This window comes from Bison bison, unplaced genomic scaffold (genome assembly GCF_000754665.1).
Source record: "Bison bison bison isolate TAMUID 2011002044 unplaced genomic scaffold, Bison_UMD1.0 scf7180017864378, whole genome shotgun sequence".
In the NCBI taxonomy this organism is placed as follows: domain Eukaryota; kingdom Metazoa; phylum Chordata; class Mammalia; order Artiodactyla; family Bovidae; genus Bison; species Bison bison.
The window spans coordinates 957,665-983,645 of record NW_011494950.1 but is presented as its reverse complement, the minus strand read 5'-3'; the positions used below and the strand labels follow the sequence as shown (position 1 = coordinate 983,645).

At 37.4% G+C, this 25,981-nt stretch overlaps 1 protein-coding gene across 1 annotated transcript in view; it reads right to left on the bottom strand.

Annotated features, from left to right (window-relative positions):
• The window catches only part of DHX29 (DEAH (Asp-Glu-Ala-His) box polypeptide 29), a 47,228-nt gene that overhangs the window by 20,989 nt on the left and 258 nt on the right, over positions 1-25,981 (bottom strand). Inside the window, exons 2-13 of the mRNA XM_010857154.1 lie at positions 25,943-25,981; positions 18,828-18,901; positions 17,558-17,671; positions 15,272-15,401; positions 14,409-14,554; positions 12,529-12,651; positions 8,210-8,336; positions 7,356-7,514; positions 6,574-6,739; positions 6,190-6,313; positions 3,663-4,271; positions 2,217-2,360 (exon numbers count right to left, since the gene is read on the bottom strand). The exon at positions 25,943-25,981 is cut by the window's right edge and continues 1 nt beyond it. Coding sequence (XP_010855456.1) covers positions 2,217-2,360; positions 3,663-4,271; positions 6,190-6,313; positions 6,574-6,739; positions 7,356-7,514; positions 8,210-8,336; positions 12,529-12,651; positions 14,409-14,554; positions 15,272-15,401; positions 17,558-17,671; positions 18,828-18,901; positions 25,943-25,981 — 1,955 coding nt within the window. The remainder of the gene's footprint in view (positions 1-2,216; positions 2,361-3,662; positions 4,272-6,189; positions 6,314-6,573; positions 6,740-7,355; positions 7,515-8,209; positions 8,337-12,528; positions 12,652-14,408; positions 14,555-15,271; positions 15,402-17,557; positions 17,672-18,827; positions 18,902-25,942) is intronic.

Here is a 25,981-nt window from a genome sequence, read left to right as displayed (position 1 = left end):
ATTGATTTTTTAAAAAAGAAAATTTTAAATGAGGATAAGACATAAAATGTATACTTTATTAAGTACATTTTAGAGAGGTGGGCAAAAAGATTGGCTGTAAACATAACAGCTGCCAGAGGAAAAGCTGCATAACTCTCACACTGACCATAAACTAAAACAAATCACACAACTATTCCTAATAAGAAAGTCAGATTATCATCCTAAACATCTTCATAAAGAAGCTCCTGAATAATATAATGAGTTCTGTCCCAGCATCTCTTTCATCATTATATTTAACATGATAATGAATTTCACTGGGTTTTCTCTTATTGTACTGTTCAGTAAGAGGCTGAGAGTATCACACTGAAGCACAGTTCAGTAAATCAGGTCTACAGACTGCTATTAATAATACAAAACCATCAAAGAACAGCTCCCTGCAGTTGGTCTAACTTTTAAATTAGGATTCATTCTGATATATATTTACTAAACAAACTTCCCTGGTGATTCAGACAGTAAAGAATCTGCCTGTAATGAGGGAGACCTGGATTTGATCTCTGGATTGGGAAGATCTCCTGGAGAAGGGAATGGCAACCCACTTCAGTATTCTGGCCTGGAGAATTCCATGGACAGAGGAGCCTGGCGGGCTACAGCTCATGGGGTCTCAAAGAGTTGGACACAACTGAGTGACTCACACATACACAGTTTTTTAATAATTTGGAGTTCCCAGAAAAACTACTGGCTGATGCAAATATTTCATCTTAACTAACAGAAAAAAATTCTCATTATAAACAGACAAATTAGCATTGTAAGTTGATTCTTGACGATACTGCTAAAATCCAGGTATTAACAAACATGGCTACACCCATCACTGCCAGGAGCAGTTACCCATGCTAAGTCACTTCTGTCGTGTCCGACTCTGTGTGACCCCATAGACGGCAGCCCACCAGGCTTCCCCGTCCCTGGGATTCTCGTCAAGAACACTGGAGTGGGTTGCCATTTCCTTTTCCAATGAATGAAAGTGAAAAGAGAAAGTGAAGTCACTCAGTTGTGTCCGACTCTTAGCGACCCCATGGACTGCAGCCTACCAGGCTCCTCCATCCATGGGATTTTCCAGGCAAGAGTACTGGAGTGGGGTGCCATTGCCTTCTCCGCAGTTACCCATGGGCATGCTCAATCGAGCTGCCATACATCCTCTTTCTTTCTCTTGAATTTCTATCACTTACCTATTACCGAAATATTGTATTTAAAAACATCTTAAGCTGAACTAGTACAACAACAGGAAAATGGTTAAATAAATTATGGGATATCCAAATAACACACTTCTATAAAGCTATTAAAAAATGGTATTTTTATAAAATAAAATTTGAAAAAAAAAAAAAAGAAATTAAAAAAAAAATGGTATTTTTGCAGACTAATGATGTGAGAGAATTATAAAGTGAATATACAAACTATAAAAAAATACATATATAAATGTACAAATGGCAACATTAATTTTTTTCTGAATCATGAGACTACAGATAATTTTTATTTTCATTTTTGTATCTCTCTATACTTCTAATACTTACTAACCAAAAGGAGGAAAATAACCCAGTAATCTATATTTAATATATTAATTAAAAATCTGTTAATTAAATCTATTAATTAAAAATCAAAGAATGATTGAACTTTCACTAATGCCTTCTGAACTTGGTGAATTAAATTCATAAAAACTTTACATCAGGGAAAATTGAAAAAAAATTTTAAATAACTAAAATGCTATATATATAATTTCTTCAAAAAATTATGTACAAAGCAAATCAGTTTAACACACACTAACTGATAAGAGATGTCTGCAGCCGGCTTCCCTAGGCTTGAACCCCTAGCTGCAGAACTTACTGACTGTATGAACTTGAGTAAGCTATATAAACTCTGTGTGCCTCAGTTTCCTCAACTTTAAAATAGGGATAATAATATCTATTTCTTTTGATTAAATGAAGGATTGCTGGAAGGATTAAATGAAGTTGTATACATGAAGTCCTTAGAATAGCCCCTGGCATACAGCAAATGTTCTACAGTATTTGTTAAATGTATCAATTAGCATGAGACCTGTTTGTTAGAGGAAATTAACTAATTACATGTAAAGTGCTTGGCATTTAGTAAAAATGAAGAAAATGTTACCTAGTATTAGAAGTAACATCTTTTTAACACAAAAATGTTTAGAATCATTTCCTGAACATACAGCAATAGAATCTACTCACCTCATCTACAATAACATGAGACACATTTGTTAGGAGACCATCTTCTTGAAGTTTTCTTAGCAGAACCCCTGTTGTACAATAGAGTAACCTGGTAGATTCACTAGCACGAGACTCCATCCGGATCTGATATCCACACAAAGAATTCTGAAGGGAAAACACAGAGCCAAGACTGGATTCTCACAAATGATCTGGGAAATAAGCTTTAGAGACTGAAGTACAGGTGCTGGCCCTGCTCCTATATGGAGCAGTCTAAGTAAATCTGTTTAGTGCCATTTATTACTTTCCTATGTTTTCAATTATACCAAACTATAAAATTTGTTTTGGCAACTTAAACAAGAAAAAACTTTTTTCAGAATTTTGAAACAAAAAGCTGTTCTCCTGCTTTGAGTACCATTAACATGATTATGGAAATATTAATAGATTTAATCAATTTCTTATGAAATTATCTTGGAGCAAAATATTGAGGTGCTCAGGAACAGAATTTTAGATCTGCTCCTACAACTTAAGTCTACTCTTCTATCAAGATCTCATAAAAGCTGCAACCATTAAAAACCAGTGGTGCCTGATGAGAATCCTGAAGTCACTTCTATTTCCATCACATTTTCTTTCTTACTCCTTCAGTCATTCCTTTGCTGTGTTTGTAAACATGTCTGTCATCCCCTTAATTTAAATTCCTTATAAGACAGAAATTGTGCCCTTTGTCCCCTTACATGTCATAAGAGAATCCAGAAAAATTTGCACATAAAATTTTAATGAAGGGTTATCTAACTTAAAGATAAACAAAAATGTTAAGTACCTATCTAGAAAGAACAATTCAAAGCATAATTAAATTGAATTACATGAACTTGTAATTCATTATATTTGGTTCTAAACCAATTTTATTAATTCCTATATTTTGCAGTCACTCTGGTTAAGGTTTGGCCAGTTTTGTGTACACTTTTATCCCCAAACACAGGACAACAGGTATTTTAAGTTCCTTTTTCTATTTTTTTTTTATATATAGGATTTGAAAATAGTCTGATATAGTCTTCTATACTGTTTTTTTGCTTCTGTTCATTGAGCTAATGAAAATCATTCAGAAATATATCCTACAGAAAAGATTTCCAGATACTGAGATATCTGGTATTACAATTTACCTGTATGTATTTATATTCTTTGAATGGTCAACTTAGTAACGTAATATATTGGAGTACTCAGTTATTAAAGTGAATATATTTTTCCTTTTACATGAGAATTTTAATGATAATTACTTACAATCCTTTTCCTATAAAAGAGAGTGGCATATCATACCTATCAAAGAAAACATGAAAAGCACTTGAGATGTGCTATTGAACAAACAGTATTGGTCAAAATTCATATATGGTACAGGTTCCATTTGGATCCCAAGAGCACAGGTAAGTAATGTCATATCACCATTCTCTGAGGTAGAGTTGAACAACATTTTACCTTTCCTCCAGGTCCATTTTCACAGCCCAATTCATCACACACTCTTGTGGCTAGACTCACTGCTGAGATTCTTCGGGGCTGGGTGCAGACGATGTTACATTTAGTTGTTCCCCACTCATTCAGGAGCAGATCTTCTAAGAGAAAATGTGGCACTTGAGTACTTTTACCACTCCCTGTTTCACCTGCCACCACCACAACCCGGTGCCTTTTAAGAGTTTCAACAACTGAACTCCTGTGTTTAAACACAGGTAACTGTTGTCTTTCCTTTAGAAGTCTCTGGTACTTAGGTGTGCTTTGCAACTTTCTAAAGAGGTTTCTAACAGGTTCCAAATCTTCCACCTTTTCTGATTCCAAGGACAGTGCAGAAAAATCCTCATCAGAAACTAAATTTTCCCAAGATTCCTCAGGATCTTCAGAGTTTTCTCTCTTATTTTTAGAATGCTGTTGTTGCTGTTGCTGCTGCTGTTTCAGTTTATTCAGAAGTTTGGCAATAAAAAGGTCACGTGGTTTATTGGTTTCCATTTTATTTAATTCTTCCTTTTTCTTTTCCGCATCACTCCATTCTAGCCAAACATCTCGGTAAGTAGGAGGAAGCAACTGATGAACTGACTATAAAGGAAAAAAATAGTAATACGTTGTGTTGACTAATTACTGGATACCAAAATTCAATAGGTTAGAAATGAAAAGAATAGCTATTGCTTCTTAAAATAGCTCTTAAACTAGTAGGTTACTACCGTATTTTAATAAAAGATATACAGCATATCTGGAGTAGGAAATGGCAACCTGCTCCAGTATTTTTGCCTGGAAAATTCTATGGCCAGAGGAGGCTAGTGGGCTATATATAGTCCATGGGGTCACAAAGAGTAGACATGACTGAGCGCACACATACATGCATATGATGCAAATCTATAAACAGCATATATATTCAGGCTTCTGGACTTACTAGCTGTGTGACCTTGGGCAAGTAACAACTTCTTGGTGTCTTAGTTTCTAAATTTGTAAAATGGGGCTAATAATTATACCTCCTTTATATGCATACTCTGAGGTAAACTTTCAGTTAATCAAACACAATGCTTATTCTATGCTATGCTAAGTCACTTCAGTCGTGTCCAACTCTGTGCGACCCCATAGACGGCAGCCCACCAGGCTCCCTCTGTAGCCTACCTGGCTCCTCCCTCCATGGGATTCTCCAGGCAAGAACACTAGAGTGGGTTGCCATTTCCTTCTCCAATGCATGAAAGTGAAAAGTGAAAGTGAAGTCGCTCAGTCGTGTCCGACTCTTAGCAACCCCATGGATTGCAGCCTAACAGGCTCCTCCGTTCATGGGATTTTCCAAGCAAGAGTACTGGAGTGGGGTGCCACTGCCTTCTCCGAGTGCTTATTCTCGAACACAATAAACTATTAAACACATGTTTATTATTTATTCCTATAGTGGTGCTATTTCCCTGGTGGCTCAGAGGTTAAAGCGTCTGCCGGGAATGTGGGAGACCTGGGTTCGATCCCTGGGTCGGGAAGATCCCCTGGAGAAGGAAATGGCAACCCACTCCAGTACTCTTGCCTGGAGAATCCCATGGAGGGAGGAGCCAGGTAGGCTACAGTCCATGGGGTCACAAAGAGTCAGACACGACTGAGTCACTTCACTTCACTTCACAGTGGTGCTATTTAAATATGTAGATGATCCACAAAGCATTTCTCAAAGTCCCCGCTGAGATTCCATTTGTATATTACAAGTCAAAGTATTTTACTTTGAACTCCATTGGATGGAATCTAAGTTATCCTGCCTCTGTTTTATTAAGAGCCCACAATTATTTTTGAAACATTGACAGTCATTTCCATCAATTAAGCTTACCTTATGATACCTTATTTTGCAAAACAAGGGAAATAAAGACATTAAGAACTTTTACTGAGAGAAAATGGAAAAGAATTATTATTTGGAATTCCACTTAATCAGTGTCTAAATTTTCAGTAGTTCTAATTCACCAGGAAGAAAGATATACACGTTATTACAAAGAGAAAATGTTGACAATACTCCCAACCAAAAAAAAAGAGCATAGTGTTCTCTTAAAAGTGCTCTCTTCAGTAATACTTATTTTCATCCTTCCTTAAACTGGAAGCTTTAGTCGATATAACCTAAAAGTGAAAACTGGAACCAATGTCTTGTATTTTAAAGTCGAGAGACAATATAACGTTAAAGGAAAACAATTGTTTAAAAACTCTCCTTAATTCAATCACTCTAGCACAGTTTTTTAATCTTTAAATCAGTGTAGCTTGCAAAGCTGGACCAAATGGTTCAGTGCCTCTGGTCCAAGGAGAGAAAGCTTGAACTATGTTTGGAGATGAGACAAAGTCAAAATTATAAATAAGCAAGAAACAAGGACTACTCAGAAGCAGCATTCAGTGAAGAGAAAACTGGCACAAAGGGCCACGATTAAATACTACCTTCCACATGCAGATAGTTTTATGTTGACAAAATATACCCATTACTCCACAAATGAATTTTGAGACACTTGGATCTATAAAAACTTACCTGCCCTTTCACTAAACGATAAAGAGCTAAAGTAGCTCCCAGGTGCTGAGCCTGCATACCGTCCTCTGTTAAGATCGTAGGGCACACGACCAGGACATCATCTTCAGACTTGATTACCCTCACCCTAAAAGAAGCCAAAGACATTTTAAAATAAAATTGATGAAGTAAAAATGGTCAGAATCCCATTAACACTGAACTGTAGTTTACGTTATTTATATTAAATATTCTCACAGAAAACACTATATTAATACTAGGTAATGATTTATAGGCACTATCAACCTAGAGATGTGGAACCAGCTTCCTGAACACCTACTTAACTCATAAGAAAAAAGTATCTTCATCTTAGATTTTTCTAAAAGTTCACTCAGTTAACCAAAAACATACCTACATTTCCAGTATCTACCTACTGCAACTTTTTCAAAGGAAGGATTTGGACTCTTGGGAAGATTCTTCCTGACCCAATCGATCAGAAACTGTTTGGGAGATTTTCCAGTCCAGCTTCGAGCAGTATAGTCAAAATTTCTTACATCATGAGGTTCTTTCTTTTTCTCTAAAATGACAAAGATTGGTTCTTTAAAAATGCTTATGTAGTAATACAGAATATCTTTTGAAGGATTAAGGTTCTCTCACTTTTGGGAACAGATTTTTTTTAAGAGAATAGGTGAGAAAAGGACGGACAGACCTGATTCGAGCAAGGGAAAGGCTGGCCTAAAAGGAGATAATAGGATGAGCAAAGTCATGGAGCCATGAAACAATATATGTTTTAAGAATGATACAGCTGTAGTACATAGCTGGGAGAATAAGGTGGAAAGGCAGACTGTGGCAGAATGCAAAGGATCGTCAGTGCCATAATAGAAGGTTTGAACTTGTTAACTGATTAACATTTTTAACCAGAAACTCATATTTTGATCTGTGTTACAGAAAGATAATTCTGGCAGGAGTCTGAACTGGAGAGAGATGAGGCTGAAGCCAGATGTTGGTAATCACAAAATGCTAAACAAATTATTATAATCAGTACTTTTCCAAGAAAGTATGTGGAAGTGTAACTTTACTGCCATCTTTTGTAGTTTGTTGGAATACAAAGTTAATACAATTTCTCAATTATATAGTCCTTGATGTTTTACTATTTACAAATTACACTTTGGAACACTCTCCCTTCATTTTACCTTTTTCTTCTTCAGGAGCAGCTGCAGACTTTTCAAATAAATTAAAGTTCAAAGCACTTTCTCCTTCTGTGACTACAGGAGGCTTCTTTCTTTCATTCTGTTGGTATGAAATCTTTATGGCTGGGTTGAATACTGGATGATCTTCTAAAGTTTCCATTTCTACCAAAAAAAATGATGCTTATTTTGTTTTTATTCATATTTGTTTTTCATGCCTTTTTACTCTGCAATTTTTTTTTTAAAACATTGCTTCTTTTTCCTTCCTACTAGGAATTTGTGCTAGAAGTTCAAGGCAATTTATTTTCACATTATATACTAACATTTTTAGAACAAATCACTTAACAGATGTAGAAGGCCAGGAAAAACATCTTCACTAAAAGTAAATTCTCATGGAATTATATTCACCTCTCCTTCTTGAGTGGAGATAGTGTTTTATGGTGTACACTTCAGGTTAACTAACTATGGCTGTAGGCCAAATCCAGCCCCGCTACCTATTTCCATATGGTCTGTGAGCTAAGGATGATTTTTACATCTTTAACTGGTTGAAAAAGATAAAAGGAAGAAATATTTGGTGCCATGTGAAAATTATATGAAATTTCAGCATCCATAGAGTTTTGTGAAAACATAACCATTTGCTTATGTCTTGTATATGGCTGCTTTTATGCTGTGGTAGCAGAGTTGAGTAATCATAACAACCTGTAAAACTTAAATTTACTATTTGGCTTGTTGCAAAAGTTTGCCAACCCCAAGTGTAAACTGTTAGGAAAGAGAAGACATACAAAAAAGAGGCAACTACCATCCTAGGAAAGCCAATAAAAAAGACATATTAATACATCTAAGAATTTTAAAGTGTTTACCTCTTTGAAATTTTCTTATTTTCTCTTGAGCCTCTCTTTGGCCTTGCTTGTTCTTCTCTAGTTTAAAGGCAGCTGCTTGCTCTTTTGCATCCAGAAGTTTAGCTGCAAGGTGCAAGTACCTTTCATTCTGGTGTTCCAAATAAGATGATGACAAAGAAACGAAGAGCAAGATTAGTTTATCTACTGGCAATGTATTGTATCAAAACCTGTTATCTTTTGATCTTATTCTTCGGTCCAACAAATCTTTTAGCAATTTTTCATAGAGAAATAATACAAACGTGCAAATCTGTAGGTACACAGATGTTCACTGCAGTACTGATTGAAAAGGAAAACTGGAAATCAAGGGTGGTATGCTCTACAGAGAAAACTAGTCATTGGGGGGAAAAGTCAAGAAGCAATAGAATGAGGGTAATGCAAAGAACTGACTCACTAGAAAAGACCCTGATGCTGGGAAAGATTGAAGGTGGGAAGAGAAGGGGACGACAGAGGATGAGATGGTTGGTTGGTATCACTGACTCAATGGACTTGAGTTTGAGTAAGCTTTGGGAGTTGGTGATGGGACAGGGAAGCCTGGCGTGCTGCAGTCCACAGGGTTGCAAAGAGTCGGACATGATGAGCAACTGAACTGAACTGAATCCAAATGGAGAAACTTACTTGACATGTTAAATAAAATAAGCAAACTATGGAATAAAATGTAAGTATGAGCTCATTTCTGTAAAAAGAAAAGTTACTTTTACACGTTTTATAAATATATGGATTTAAAGGACTGCATGTGCAACAGTACAAGACACTCGCAGCCATAAAACCAAAATAAAACAGAAGCAACGTTGTAACAAATTCAATAAAGACTTTATATAAAAAACAAAAATACACTTTTCTGAAAGCTGCTGCTGCTAAGTCACTTCAGTCGTATCTGACTCTGTGCGACCCCACAGATGGCAGCCCACCAGGCTCCTCCGTCCATGGGATTTTCCAGGCAAGAACACTGGAGTGGGTTGCCATTGCCTTCTCCATTTCTGAAAGCTACCTTCCTATAATCTCTATCTTATGGAAGACAGTCAGGGACATTACAAAAAAAAAAGGCCTCTGGAGAAAATGTGTATTATAAAATTTAACTCTGCTGAGCAAAAACCAAACAGAGAGCTAACCTCAAATTACTGGTTTTTCCTTTAGGTTAGGTTAATAAGAGATGGGAAGCATCAAAGCTCTGGGTAGAGAAGAGGGCATTAGCAGTGCTGCTAGAAGACACAACCACTGAGTCGAGGGGAAAAGACACAACTAAGGAAGCACAATTCTGGGACCATTCTGTGTAGAAGCCGTCAGCAATAGAGTATAACAGACAGAAGGATTGGCTATCACCTCAATTTCACCCAAACCACACTCATTCTTTCAATCTTTCCTATCTGTGGCACTGATACCACCATCCCTCTGCTTACGAATCTCTTGCAGTCTTTGGCTTCTCAATTTATGTTCAGTAAATCAGCAATTTCTATTGATTCTTCCTTTAAATGTTTCTCTTCTAAGTTCCAATTTGGGGACCTCCCTGGTTGTCCAGGGGCTTCCCTGGTAGCTCAGTTGGTAAAGAATCTGCCTGCAAATCAGGAAACCCCAGTTCAATTTCTGGGTTGGGATGATCCCCTAGAGAAGGAATAAGCTACCCACTCCAGTATTCTTGGGCTTCCCTGGTGGCTCAGATGTTAAAGAATCCACCTGCAATGTGGGAGACTGGGTTCGATCCCTGGCTTGGGAAGATCCCCATGGCAGCCCACTCCAGTATTCTTGCCTGGAGAATTCCATGAATAGAGGAGCCTGGCAGGCTACACTCCATGGTGTCGCGGAGAGTCGGTCACAACTGAGCGACTTTGACTTCACTGGCTGTCCAGAGGCTAGGACTCTGCACTTCTGCAGCAGGGGGCACAGGCTCAATCCTGGTCAGGGAAGCTCTGCATGCTGTGCAGTGTGCTCCCACCTCTCCCCCCAAAACTATACAAATTCCACTTTGGGACTTTATTATTTCACACCTGAGCAAGTGCAAGACTTACCAAATGGCCTCCCTACCCTTTGCAAATCACATTAAACACTACTAAATTCGACCTAGAAAGTCAAATTCTTGTGGGTTACCTGCCTCCACACAGTTAGCGAGCCTTCATAATTAATAGGGAAAGTTCTTTTTTTTTTAATTTTATTTATTTATTTGGCTGCTCCGGGTCCCAGTTGCAGCATGTGGGATCCAGTTCCCCGACCAGGGATTGAACCTGGGCCCCCTGCACTGAGAGCTCAGAGTCTTAGCCACTGGACCACCAGGGAAGTCCAGGAAAGTTCTTGAATTCATTTTCTGGGCATCAAAATTTTCTAGTCTCAGTTGAACTCACCTGTTTACTCCTATTTGCTAGTACTCACACATTTTATCCTGATTATGGTTTAATATGCAAAGGTCCTTTGCACAATTCCACTTCTGTACCCTTATTCACACTATTTCACCCATCTGGGCCATTTTCCCATTCCTTGTTGCCTATGCATACTTCATGCATCCTTCAAATCCCACTTCTTTTCAGTAAGGCTGACCAAATGCTCCAATTAGAAGAGACCTCTTTTTCTGAACCTCAAAATAACATGTACTATCATAAATTGTTTTTGTTTTGTTACTTTAATACAGGCACATGCTTAAAAAAAAAACTCAAGAGGATACAGAAGAGTATAACCCACCCACTAACCCCAGCCCTACTCACTAGTAATAGCTTCTTGTGTATTTCTCCAGATGTCTCCTTTGCATACAAAAGGATGCAAATATGTGTGTGTGTGTGTGTGTGTATGTATTCTTTTACTCAGCTGAGTTCATCATACTACACATCCTGTTGTACAACTTCCTTTCTTCCATTCTTAATCAACTTTATAAAGGTATTGAAAACATACCCATTTTAAGTGAATAAGTGAATGTGTTTGATAAATGTATAAATCCACATAACCATTATCATAAAGACATAAATCATTGCCATCATCCCCAAAAGTTTCCCCATCATGCCTAACAGTCAATCTCCTTCCTCCATCCGTGGGCTCAGACAACCACTGATCTGGTTTCCCTTACTAGAGATTGATTTTGCATAGATGACTTTTCTAGAATTTAATATAATGAAATTGTTCAGCATGTACTTATTTGTGAGTTTCCTTCTTATATAATGATTTCTAAAGCTGCTTATAGTGTTTGGCTGTTATTAATAAAACTGCTATGAATATTTGTGTACAAGCTTTTTTTTTTTTTATGACATTTTCATTTTTATTGAGTAAATACCTAGGAATGAAATTGTTAGGTCATATGGTAAATGTATGGCTAACTTCATAAGAAAGTGACAGTTTTCCAAAGTAGTTGTACTCCTACAATCAGCGTAGGAGTGTTCGGTTGCTTCATATCCTCCCAACACTTGTTATTGCTGCTTCTGCTGTTAAGTCACTTCAGTCGTGTCCAACTCTGTGCAACCCCACAGACGGCAGCCCATCAGGCTCCGCCGTCCCTGGGATTCTCCAGGCAAGAACACTGGAGTGGGTTGCCATTTCCTTCTCCACTGAATGAAAGTGAAAAGTGAAAGTGAAGTCGCTCACTTAGAAGTCGTGTCCGACTCCTAGCGACCCCATGGATTGTAGCCTACCAGGTTCCTCCGTCCATGGGACTTTCCAGGCAAGAGTACTGGAGTGGGGTGCCATCGCCTTCTCCGACACTTCGTATTACTGATCTTTTAATTTTAGCCATTTTGATAGATGTATAGTAGTATTTCATTGCAGTTTTCATTTTCATTTTTCCCACAACTAGCAATGTTGAAGTTATTTTTACATGTTTATTGGACATCCAAATATCTGCTTTTATAAAATGCCTGTTGTCCTTTTACAACTTCTTTATAAATTCTAGATAGAAGTCTTTAATCAGATATATATATATTGTTATTTTCTTCCTACAACTTGATTTTTTTCAATCTAATATTTTTAGTTTATCTTATGATATGTAGGTTTTCTCTGTCCAGGCAAAGGCTTTCCTTTATAAAATAATGTGCTTTTTAAATTACCTGAATAATTTAGCATACTCTTAACACTTAATCATTTAAAAATATTTGGCGACTGTCTCTTTAGACGTGGGAGTGATGCAATAACATTTATTGAATGGTTATTTTGTGTCGTGTTTTCCCCTAAGTGTTGCATTATTTAACTCTCACATAAACCCTTAGAGATAACTATTTCTTCAATTTACAAATGAGGAAACTAAGTATTAGAAAACTTAAATATTTTGCGAGGAACATCCAACTAGAAGATCAATGCAAATTTCTACTCACAGGGTCAAATTTTTCCTCTTCTAAACTTTCAGAAGTCTCACTCTTTTCTTCATTTTGTTGTTCAGCATATCGCAAAATCCATTCTTTCATATTTACTTCCAATTTTTTTTCATCCTTTTTTGGCTAGGAAAAAAAAAACAACAAATATCTGAAAAATCAAAATTAGAAAAAGATGTCAAAACTATCATCAAGTGTCACTGCTTTTATAATTTCTTTACACTCAGAAACAGTAGACATGTAAGTCTCAAAAATCATAGTGAAGGACAAATGAGTGGAACTCAACACTACTTTGTAAGTCTAAACTTACATAGTTCAAAGAATCCATTTACATAAAGAGGCAAAAAACTGACAGAACTGTGAAAAACCTGTATTATTCCTTAACAGTGGTTTTGTGCAGATGCTGTTTCCACAAATTTTTTTTTTAAGCTTTACTGAGGTCTGATACATTAACAATTGTACATATTATTGTGATTTAAACTATTTTATATATATATATATATACCCTCACCATTTTGATGAGTTTGGACATATGCTTATATCATGGATGCTAAAGCTGAAGCTCCAATACTTTGGCCACCTGATGTGAAGAACTGACTCATTGGAAAAGACCCTAATGCTGGGAAAGACTGAAGGCGGGAGAAGGGGATGACAGATGATGAGATGGATGGATGGCATCACCGACTCAAAGGACATGAGTTTGAGCAAGCTCTGGAAGTTGGTGATGGACAAGGAAGCCTGTTGTGCTGCAGTCCATGGGGTTGCAAAGAGCTGGACATGACTAAGCGACTGAACTGACTAATACACCCATGATACCATTACTACAACCAAGGTACTAAATGTACCTGTTACTTTCAAAAATTCTTGAGCGTTCCTGTGTGTGTGTGTGTGTGTGTGTGTATTGCTGTGGGGAGAGGCATGGTTGTGGTAAGAAAGCTTAACAAGAGATCTATCCTCTTAACATATTTTAAAGTACACAATACTGTTCTGTTGACTACAGGCACTATGTTGAACAGCAGATATCTAGAATTTATTGATATTGCATAACTGAAATTTTATTACCATTATGCAACATTTCCCCATTTGCCCCTTCTCCCTTTAGCCCCTGGTAACTACCATTCTGTTTCTATGAACATGACTATTTTAGGTACTTCATGTAAGTGACATCATGTAATATTTGTCTTTCTGTGACTGGCTTATTTAACTCAGCATAATGTTCTCTAGGTTCACCCATGTTCATAGATGTTTCATGATATGCACAGTATTTGTGTGTAATGCCCTAAGGAAGTACACCTTCCAGTATTAATGCCTTTCTGTAACCCCCTTCCACGAAGATTTTGAATTGGCCACATGACTTGCTTCAGCCAATGTGACATCAGCAACAGTGATACAAGCAGAGGCTTGATAAAAATTTGTACACTGGTGTTTACTATCTTGAGATACTTGCTCTTGGAAGCCAGATGTCAAGTAAGAAGTCTGACCATTCTAATATCAAAATATAGGGGGAAACCTAAACTAATCATGTGGAGAGAGAGATGCCTTGCTAGCAAGATCCCAGCTGAGGCTCTAGTCATGTGAGTAAATAAACCATTTTGGATCTTCTAGCCTGAGGAGATACCTCTTGGATCAGACAAACTGCCTAGCTGAGCTCAGTCCAAACTGCAAAATCATAAGGAATAAAATGTTGGTTTAAGTCACTTCATTTTCGGGTGGTTTGTTATGTAGCAATAGATAAGTGAAATGACAATGCTAATGAATTTGCCAAACCCATTAGACTTTTTCAATGAGTAAAAACATAACGGCAACCTAATACTTATACTCTTATGAACTGTTACGCATGTTTCACTCGATTTTATACTTTAAATGTTGAATTCTTAAATTACCATGATCTTAGGATCTTCTTCCCGCTTTTTGGTTTTAGGTTGCAATGGAGGTGAAATAGTGGCTTGCGTTTGAGGATACTGGAATTTTGGCCTACTTTTAGGTTGTTGCTCTTCAAATTCCTGACTGAATCCTTCAGGAAGCGCATCTTACGAGAAATTGGGATAAAAATAATGTACATGATACAGAAAACATACAAATACTTATTAAACACATGCATAAAACCTGTCTAGACAAAGAGCACTTAACTTTCTTCTACTGTTCATCTTCTAGGAATAGAAATCCTACAATGAAAGTTGTTTTATTATCAAACCAGTGGGAACACTCTCTAGACGATAACCAGCCCACCTCAGTTTGGCCATTTCACCCTCAAAGTGCTAGACGCCTAAATTTTCATAAGAAAATCTTAACTCTCCCCTCCTCCTTGGTTGCATGTGGTAGTAGCCTTAATCAGTCATAGAAGCGATTCACATTCCAGGATCTTGCCAAAGATTACAGCCTGAACCCTGTGCTTAATTAAATATTATTTACCCAAAGCAAGATAGCCCTAATTTCTAAACCAAAACCAGGTACACAGCCTGACAGGTTATAGACAGTTAAGAATATGCTGTATAATGTGCACTGTAAAATGGCCATTAACAACTGAAAGCAACACATACAAAAATAATTTTTTCTTGCACAGACTATAATCCTTAAGAAGAATATACCAAAAAGACCAGAAAAAGGGTAAGAATATTTTAAAAATAATTATAACACAGTGAAAAAAAATTTAAGTGCAAACCAAAAGCTTGCTACAAATATCATAAACACAAATTATTTCAAAAGGTTTTATAAACTGAAAGAATGTTATGATAATACTGCTTACCATCTGAAAGGTTTAAACAGAGCCAATCCAAGGCAGAATGAAGATCACCACCATGTAAGAGTGTGTTAGTCATGGCATCTTCAATGTCCTTAGTTTTAAACGAAAATGCTTGTAAAGCCATGTATAAATCCTATGGAAGGGAAATGTGAAAAAGCCATTCTGTCAATTTTGTTTTTTCATTACTAAGTGTATTCTCCCATTCATTTTAAAACAGAAATTCTGACACAAATTATAACTTCAAAAGTATCTTTTTCTCTTTTTTTCCAGTTTGAAGAATTATTTTATTTGAGAACTAGAGAATTTGAGAACTACAGAAAAATAAAAAACGACCAGGAGACATTGCTCATATTCTCTCTATCCAAAGATACTGTCTGCAATGCAATGTGGGTCCTTCAGTCATTTTTTTGTGATTTTTTTAAAAACAAATTTCATTTAACATTGTAACTAAGCATCTTCCCAAATTATTAGAAATTGTTCATCACTTGTAATAGTTACAGAATATTCCACTGGATAGATATACCATAATCTTGAGAGTCCCCTGGATTGCAAGGAGATCCAACTAGTCCATTTTGAAGGAGATCAGCACTGGGATTTGTTTGGAAGGAATGATGCTAAAGCTGAAACTCCAGTACTTTGGCCACCTCATGCGAAGAGTTGACTCATTGGAAAAGACTCTGATGCTGGGAGGGATTGGGGGCAGGAGAAGGGGACGACAGAAGATGAGATGGCTGGATGGCATCACTGACTTAAGGACGTGAGTCTCAGTGAACTCCGGGAGTTGGTGATGGACAGGGAGACCTGGTGTGCTGCGATTTACGGGGTCGAAAAGAGTAGGACACGACTGAATGACTGAACTGAACTATACATTTTCCTACTGGTGCTCACTTGGAATGTTTTCTTTTTCTTAAATCATAAGCCGTGCTTCAATGAACGTGTTCATATAAAAAGTAAAGCTTTTTAATGTACTTTCTAACACATTTTTAGATCTGGGCAAGACTGGGTTGAAATTCAGACTTTTTATTTTGAAAGTGAAAAGTGAAAAGCTCAGTCGTGTCCAACTCTTTTTGACCCCATGGATTATAGCCCATGGAATTTTCCAGGCAAGAGTACTGGAGTGAGTTGCCATTTCCTTCTCCAGGGATCAAAACCAGGTCTCCCACATTGCAGGCAGAGGCTTTACGTCTAAGCCACCAGGGAAGCCCTTTTTACTTTGCTAGTAATTAACAACCTCAGGCTATAATTTATATAATCCTTCTAAGCCTCAATTTCTTCATTTGAAAAATGGGGCAAAATACCTTCCAGCATTGGTGTGTCAGAGAAAATGTAAGCAAAGTGCCCACTACAAGTCCAACAGCATTTGGGGGATGCAATTTTCATATCACTATTTTACTGTGTACGCTTACATTTGGCACTTCTTCCTCATTTTTGCAGATGGAACTAATCTACATGAAATTTCAATGGAAGTTGAAAAGTCAAGGGAACACTCTTACATTGCTGGTGGGAATGTAAACTGAAACAGCCACTATGGAAGATGGTATGCAGACTCCTTAAAAAGCTAGGATAAAACCACCATATGACCCAGCAATCCTACTCTTAGGCATATACCCTGAGGAAAACAAAACTGAAAAAGACACATGTATCCCAGTGTTCACTGCAGCACTATTTACAACAGCTAGAACACGGAAACAACCTTGATGTCCACTGACAGAAGAATGGATAAAGAAGCTGTTACATATATACAATGGAATACTACTCAGCCATAAAAAGGAATGCATTTTAATCTGTTCTAATGAGGTGGATGAAACTAGAGCCCATTATACAGAGCAAAGTAAGTCAGAGAAATATAAATATCGTTACTGACACATATATATGGAATCTGAAGAGATGGCACCGATGAATTTATTTTCAGGGCAGCAAAGGAGAAAGAGACAAAGAGAATGGACCTATGGACAAGGTGGAAGGAGAGGCGGGAAAAGGTGAGATATATGGAGAGAGTAACACAGAAATTTACAGTATCATGTGTAAAACAAATAGAAAATGGGAATTTGCTGTATGACTCAGGAACTCAAACAGGGGCTCTGTCACAGGCTGAAGGGCGGAGTCGGGAGGGAAATGGGAGGGAGGTCTGGGAGAGAGGGGACATGGGTGTACCTATGGCTGATTCTTGTTGATGCAGGACAGAAAACCACAAAGTTCTGTAAAGCAATTATCCTTCCATTAAAAAAAAATTTTTTTTTAAATGCTCCACTAAAAATAAGTAACTTTAAAAAAAGGTTTGCAAAATACCTGTAATTTTTTGGCAGTAAGTCTTCCAGAAATCACTCCCTTGTTATTATTTTGCTTTTTGTGTTCATTTATCACTCCAATAATTTTTTGCTCTAGTTTGTTATTAATTACCACCTATTGAGACCAAAAAGATAGCATCAATTAGAAGATGAATTACTAAATAACATTTAATAATTAAATAATTAGAAGGAATCCATTTTCTATATCCCAGAATTTCAGCTGAAATCAGATACAGCGATTATACTGGAATACCATTCATTGGATCACATTCCTATCACATATTTAAGAAAAAATGAGGTATGGTAAAAACAACATCTGGCAAGACAAAAATCCTTTTACAAAGCCTCTTTATGCCATGTATCTCATGACACTGTCCTTGGACCACCCTTATGTTGCCACCACAGAGACAGATTCCTAAGCCTTATTAAACATACTGAATCTGAATCCTTGGGGAAAGAACCCAGAAATGTGCCTTAACATAAAGCAACCTAAGCACATCTGCCTGAAAGAATGGATGCGACGCTAAAAGAGGGGCAAATCAATTAAAGTAAAAACTTGTATTAACATAAATTGTACTATTAGATTACACAAACTATTTTCGCTTCTACTGTTTGTCTTCAATTTTTTTCGTACTGGCCATTCTATCTTCTGTTGTTTCCATATACTTAACCTAAGATTACATAACAATCTACCCTCAAATATATCTTCCTTTGGTCACATCTTTAATGAATGCTCACTATGAGCAATGCACAAAAACATACTTTAGGAATTCAGTCTAGCACAAGAAACATATAGAAAAAGAAACTGTAACCCAGCATGTCATTATTAAGAAGACATAAGAAGGGGAAGTAGAGCTTTCTAGCCAGAGAGCCTATGGACAAAAGTCTGGAGTCATAAAATCTTATGGGATTTAGGGGAACAATGAGATGTGAACTGAAATTTTAAGTGGAGAAGAGTAATGGAGAAGGCTGGAAAGGTATTCCAAGTCAGATCTGAAGGGATGTGTATGCTTGACTTAGAAGTTTGGACCTTACCCAGCTCTTCCTTAATTTCTTAGAGGCTCTCAACAGATGATTTAATTTTATCATAAAAGTACTTTTATCATTTACTTTTTACCATAAAAAGTATGATTTACTTTTTATTTCGTATAGATGAATAATTATTGTACTGTTTACAAAATTTAAAATATCCCATCATTTACTTACATTTAAGAGTACAGATTTTTTTTTAAGTAACATTTCTTGGAATGACTCAAAACATGGGTACTCACTTTCAAAATAGATTTATCCAGATTTGCAGGACCACCAGAATCATTTGCAGAATTAAAACTGTAAATTTTCGGACCTATACATAACAGACAATAAACAGGTAATTTAATGATCAATATCCATTACACTATTTTAAATTTTGTCTAAAGATCACTAAATATTAAATATTTGATCTCAACTCTTTCTTTTCCACTTTACCAAATAACCCAATACAGAAGTCAGCAATACTGCTCAATTTTTGAAAACATTTTACTGTTTAGCATTCTCTAGGTTAACTAGTTTCTCACAGAGTGCAATGCTTCAGCACTTAGCTGAAGGAAGACCTCTTAGAGGATATTTGATTCCTGGCAGAGAAGATGGGTAACTTTGAAGAGAAAAAGGAAGTGGGAGCACCTATCATGTCTCCTGCTGAGTACAAGGTTGCTGTATCAGTGTCCAAGGCTGCTGAAACAAATCATCATGGACTTGGTGGCTGAATACACAAACATTCTCTCACAATTCTGGATGCCAGAAGTCCAAAATCAAGGTGTTGGTAGGACCATACTTCATCTGATGGCCCTACATAACTCTTTTTTCTTGCTTCTTCTGGCGATTCCAGGTGTTTCCTGGCTTGTCTGTCTTGCTCCTAAAATGGGCCTTCACATGGCCTTATTCCTTTTGTCTGTGTCCAAATCTTCCTCTCCTTTCTCTGGACCCTAGTCACTGGGCTTAGGGCTCTCCCTAAATCCAGGATGATTTCATCTAGAGATCCTTAACCATTACATCTGCAATGATCTTCTTTCCAAAAAAGATCATATTCTGAGGTTCCAGGTAGACGTGAGCGTTTGGGTGAATACTACTGAATCCACTATAGTTGTCAAATCTGTTCCAGTCAATAAAAATACTATATGTTATCAGTCTTCTAACAATGACTAACCAGGAGGGAATAAATTTTATTTTCAAACTTTGGTCTCATGACCTCCTTCTCTCTTAAAAATTACTGAAGATCCCAAGTACTTTTTGTTTATGTGGGTTATAATAGTGATATTTATCACATATTGATAAAAGAGAAAATTTTAAAAACATTAATTCATTGAAAATAAATTTTACTATGTGTTAAAATAAGTATTACTTTTATGAAAAGTTTTTTACTAGATTAAAAAAAACTGTTTTCTACTTTTGCAAATCTCTTAATGTCTAGCTTCTGCATTTAATCTTCTGTAAAATCGCACATCAAGTAGTCACTGTACATTAGTGAGAAAATATAAATGAAAACGACAAATAACATTTTAGATTATGAATATAGTTTGATCTCATTAAGCCTCAGCTAGAAAGGTGTCAATAATTCCCCAGGATCCCCGAGCACACTTTTGAGAACCACAACTATATAAAAATCATCCTAGAATTGTACAAAACCTAGTTACTCTTTGTTTTCAGTTAGAGAAACCTAACATTTTTTCACTTAGAGAAACCTAACATTAAAGAGTTGCTTATTATAATTTTAAATTCAAGGATTTTAGTCTCTGTTGACTTACATTGGGTTGTTCATTTTAAGACACTAGTAAATATGTTAAAAGATAGTAAGAATTCTGGTATAGTATGGTTTTCCTCATCTTCTGGTCTCAGACTTTACCTTAATCCTAGTAACCTTGTTCATAAACTAATATCAATGGTAATAAAGTACATATTAGCAGTCTTTAATCATTTCTGGGGGTCTTACCAGTTGTAGTAAATTCATTCACAAATTTAGCATACTAATCAATCCCTAAACCCATGCAAAGGCAACCCACCTCCCTCCCCCTACCACACACACACCCAACCATTAACCTTTTCTATAGATGGATGTTTCATTACCAAGAGAATACTGAGAAACAGTTCAAGGTTGACATGTTACTGTCAGAGGTAAGACTGTAAATTCCTTTAGTAACTTTTGCTTTATTTTCTTTCTTGTTTTGGCAATGCCACACCACTTGCAGGATCTTAGTTTCCTCATCAGTAATTGAACTCTGCAGTGAAAATGCCAAGTTCTATTCACTGGACCATCAGGAGATTCTGGATTGGTTTTGTTTTTTAGTGAATTGAAGATTGCAGTCAGTTCTCATTTGTCTCCTCCAACCATTGCACCTAAAACATCCAATCATCACTTGCTTGAGGTCAGTTTATACTGCAAACTTCCAGAGGGCAAATAAAAGAAGATCTAAGTCCCCAGAACATCAAGAGGGGAATGAACATTCATACTGCTGTGCATTCCCTGAGTGTCAGTCAGGGTCTCTGAAAATGGTATGTTTTCATTTTAATCAATACTCTGAGAAACTGAAGTAATAATGAGATCATGCCAGGGATAATACCAATCAAATCAAGTTAACCAGTAAGGCCCTTTCATTTTCAAATTCTTCCTAATACATGCTAACAAATGTTTTTTAATCAATACGAATAAAAAGTCCAAAATTTGAGGTGCATTTTAAAACAATCTGAAACAAGTCCTTCTAAAATGTATTTATACTTCCTGCCATAATACTACTACAATAAGCAAAATTCAAAGCATTTCATGATGTAATATTTATTATGAATATCTATTATTGTGCCAAGAGGCTTGCAGAGCCTACCCAATTCTCTGAGACTCTTAATTTGGTCTCCTCTCCTATCAGCCAGCCAACTTTCAGAATAGAAACCTAACAGCTCCCCAGTCCCAAACTCTGTTACCTAGGAAGGAGTGATGGCACCAGAAGAAAATAGATATCAAAACTTGGACATGAGTAACCCTATTTTCAAATACAATCCTAAGTCAACAGGCCATGGAATAAAAATGGTCCCCATTCTTTTGCCAAGTAACCTGCATAAGATGTATGACAGTTACCTTTTTTGCTGTTTAGAAACCCTTCTCCAAGTTTTGGTTTTGTTTCAGAAGAAGGGAGTTACTGGAAATTTGACTAGAAATAAGGAAGTTAGTGTGCAGTACGTATCTTCAAGGCAAATGCACTAAGGATTTCAATTTATAATGACTACACATGGACAATGGAACTTATGTAACTGGCTCTCAGAAATACTTATTAAAGCTGAAGCACAGAAAAACTAAGTAATTTCCTCAAGACGACTCAGTGAGGAAGAAGAGGCAACAGCCAGAATCAGTTTCCTGTTGCCCAATACTCTTAGAATATATTCCTTTTACACAGTATTGCATTTTACATCATACAGTGATTGTAACCATCTACCATCACTGAGACATTCACTGTGAGATGCTGATGCTAGTGATCGGTGGATTGAGGCACCCTGGCTCCCTTCTGCAAGAGCATCCAAATCAGCCAAGAGATGCAGTCAGGAATAAGACCCAGTCTTGTCCTCACAGTGCTTTTCTCATGAAGTAATTAAGCAACTAATTATCCAAGTAAGCTATAAAGAGGAACTACAGAGTATCTGGAGAATAAATGAGAGCTAGCTGACATAATCGAAGCAGTCAGGCTGTCTGAGGAAGTCCACAGAGCCACCGCTACCTGACTAATCCTAGCTAAGGTCTCTTCCCCATTTAATACCAACACCAGTCCCGGCTCTTTCACCCCACCCACACAGACTGTCTTCCTGCTTCATTTCAAGCTCCCATCTTAGGGCCTTCACCTTTGTTCCCTAAGCCTCACTCTCTCCAGATGTAGCTAGTAGCTACAAATCATCTCAGCAGGTTTCCTCAGAAAAGCCATCTCTGTTCTAAATCAGACCGCACCACTGATTCATTCTTTACCAAGACACTGTTTTCTTTGATGGCACTTTTTCTGTTTTATTTTGGTGACCTTAAAAAATATTTATAATGGCTTTCAAGACATCAGTCCCCTTGTCTTATTTCCCTCTTAAGATTTGAAGTCTCAACTAGGTTTAATACTTTTCATAAACACAAGCCTTATGGTTGTAAGTAGCCTCCACCAACCTTCAGTGATATAAGCAGTAATCTCAGTCTGTTCTGTTCTTATGGTATCCTCTGTACCTCAAATCTTGCCTGGCACATAGCAGCTCTTCAAGAATTATTTGATGAACAAAAGAAATGAAAAAACAGAAGTGGAAGAACACCTAGAAGTGTGCCAAGAACCATGCTGTAGCACTAGTCAATTTCTACCTGTAGATGAGAATTCAGTTTTGAGGACATATGCTATGTACAATTCTTCAAATTGTTTGAAAAGACAGAGAGAGAGATGGAAGGGGAGGAAAATACTAACATTTACATTAGGAACAAAAAAGAGTTTAGAGATAATTTTTTCTGTGTATTTTGTCACTTTTTCTTCCAAGTAAGCCTATTATATAAAAATATCCAAACAGAAAAAAGAAAACAAAATCATGTGGCAATCACATTTTATTTATCTGCTATATATACAGATATTGATTTATGGTTACATAAAATTCTCTACAAATTTGGTAGATAACCTCTCATGTTCTCTCGATTTCTTGGTCTTAATAATTTCTCTGATTTGTCCTTGTCACTTATCCAAGAAATTTTTTGGATGACTATATTCAGAACATTTAAGTAGAGATTGAGGGATATTAATACATATCCACGAAACAGTTCTTACCTCCTATAATTTTGTAGGACAGATAAAATATGTAATTCCTCAGATCTAAATATCAAAAAGAATGATTCAAACAATGATACACGAGCTGTGGAATAGGAAGAATTTTAAAAGTAGTTGCTATCTGAGGTGGGTATTACAGGATTCTGGTAGATAGTGTTGGGGATAGAAGCCATTCCATAAGAGAAAATGGCAAGAATCAACACAAGGAGGCAGAAAGCCAACAGCTGAATTTGGGGCAGTGAAAACACAGAGAAAGTGTTACAGGTGAATACCAGAATTAGTTTCCCTCATGGCTCAGTAGTAAAAAATCTGCCTGCAAAGCAGGAGATGCAGGAGACCTGGGTTCAGTCCTGGGTTGGGAAGATCTCCTGGAGGAGGAATGGCAACCCACTCCAGTATTCTTGCCTGAAAAATGCCATGGACAGAGAAGTCTGGTGGGCTATAGTCCACAGGCTCACAAAGAGTTGGACATGATGGAGCATACACACACAATACAGGAACTAGTAAAAAGGCTAGAAAGGGTGGTCTTAGATACAAGCTGAATCGTTGGTACTTTATCACAATGTCAGTAAAAATGCTGTAGAACAACTTGGGAAGTGATATAACCAATGCAGTGATTCTGAAGATCAATCCAATACTTCATGCAGGACAGACTGGAGGAGGAAAAAAGAGCACAGCTAGGGAGATCCATTAGAAGGCTGTGCTCATACTCCACAAATTCATGAGTGCCTAAAATGAGGTGTGAATAGTATAAATCAAAAGTGAAAAGGGGCATACATGGAAGACAAATAAGCAAAGACTATATGGAGCTTGAGAACTGACTGGATGTGAAGAAGAAAGGAAGGCATTAAAATATAACTAATAACATTGACTAAAGAGGAATATGGAAAAACAGAAACAAAGAAGTCACAGGAGAAGCTAGTTTGGGAGGGAGTAATTAGCCATGTTATTAAATTTGACATGCTCACATAATAGGGCCAGATCTCCAAATCAGTGTAGAAATGGCTGACTTAAGCTTGGAATAAAGACCACGACTGGACGTGCTGATTGAGGAGTCACCTACACAGGAGAAGATAGAAGTAACGGAAGTAGATGAGTTCTTCTGGAAGAGCTGGAGACGGAATCATACTGTAAGACTGACACGTTCAGCAAGTGTCACATTTTGGGTTTGGGGGACTGGGAAGCCAAAGAACACAACAAATGACTATTAGAAAGTTCAAAGAACTCAGAGCAATAGCACGAAAAGGAAGAGGCTGATTCACAGAGTAAAAGTGCCACAGAATCGTCCAGAAAAAATACTATGCATTTCTAATTGCAGGCATAGCAATTCTGTAGTTAAAATATTATGATAAGTTGCAGGACAAAGAATTATTATTCATCTTCTAAGTGAAAGTTTGTTACCTGCCTACTTCAGTCTCATCTCCTTTCCTCTTTAGGCAATGCTTACATTCTGAGTATCTCAAAGGCCCATGCTCTTTCCTGACTCAAGATCTTGGCATGTAGTGTTCCTTCCTGCACAGAAATACTATTCTCCCCATTTTTCATGGAGTTAATACCAATCCATCCCCCCAATACCATCACTTTCTCAAAGACACCATCCAATACTCCTCTTTTTTCCCAGTAAAAATCAGATTACCCTGTAAAATTCTCTTTCCTAGCGACACTTAACAATCACAAAGCAATGTTTGTGTAACTATTGCCATTACACTGGCAAGCTCCAAGAGTGGTGATTTATCTATTTTGCTCATCCCATACACGGAGGTTTTCAATACATATTTGTTGGACGAATATTTCTGCAAGAACAAGCAAATACGCTAAGCAGAAAAAAATAGCGTATTAATTGTCCATCTTTTGAAACCAGCTGTAAAAGAGGTCTGTTGATCTGCAGCCAGAACTGGCAATCTCCAAGATGAATTATCAAACCAAAATGCACAAGAAGCAAAAACGCATTGCTGCGATAAAGATCGCTGACAATTTTTACAGCAGATTATACCCATATGCATTGGAGAAGGAAATGGCAACCCACTCCAGTGTTCTTGCCTGGAGAATCCCAGGGACGGCGGAGCCTGGTGGACTGCCGTCTATGGGGTCGCACAGAGTTGGACACGACTGAAGCGACTTAGCAGTAGCAGTAGCAATACCCATATTCGGGGTGTAAGCGCTGAAATTCTTATTAAGTACTGATTTTTCCATAACACGTGGAAACGCTACATCGTGGCTGAAAATGGTCTGAGAAGCAAGGAGAAAAAGGGTCTGGCTCTGGGAGGTTAACAACTCCACACACTACTCTCTGCATTCGCCTCGCTAGAGGGTGGCTCAGGACCGATCCCTGCAGAAACGAGAGCTAATGCAAATTTTTTTGTTTCTTCTCAAGGCAAATGGAGGTTAGGTGGGGGGACGCTACCGTCGGAACTCTGGAGGCCCGAACAGCCTACACTAATCTAAAACAAGGCTACCAGATGGGGAGACAGTAGCTCTGGGTGTGAAATAAATTTTAAGATCGAGGGTCTGCCCACGTGCTAAAGCTTCTCCCTCGGGACTGGCAGTTGAAGCTCCGGAGGAGTCCGGGGCCTGACCGTTCATACCTTGCTTGACCCGGGGCTCCCTGGTGCTGGCAGCGGCGG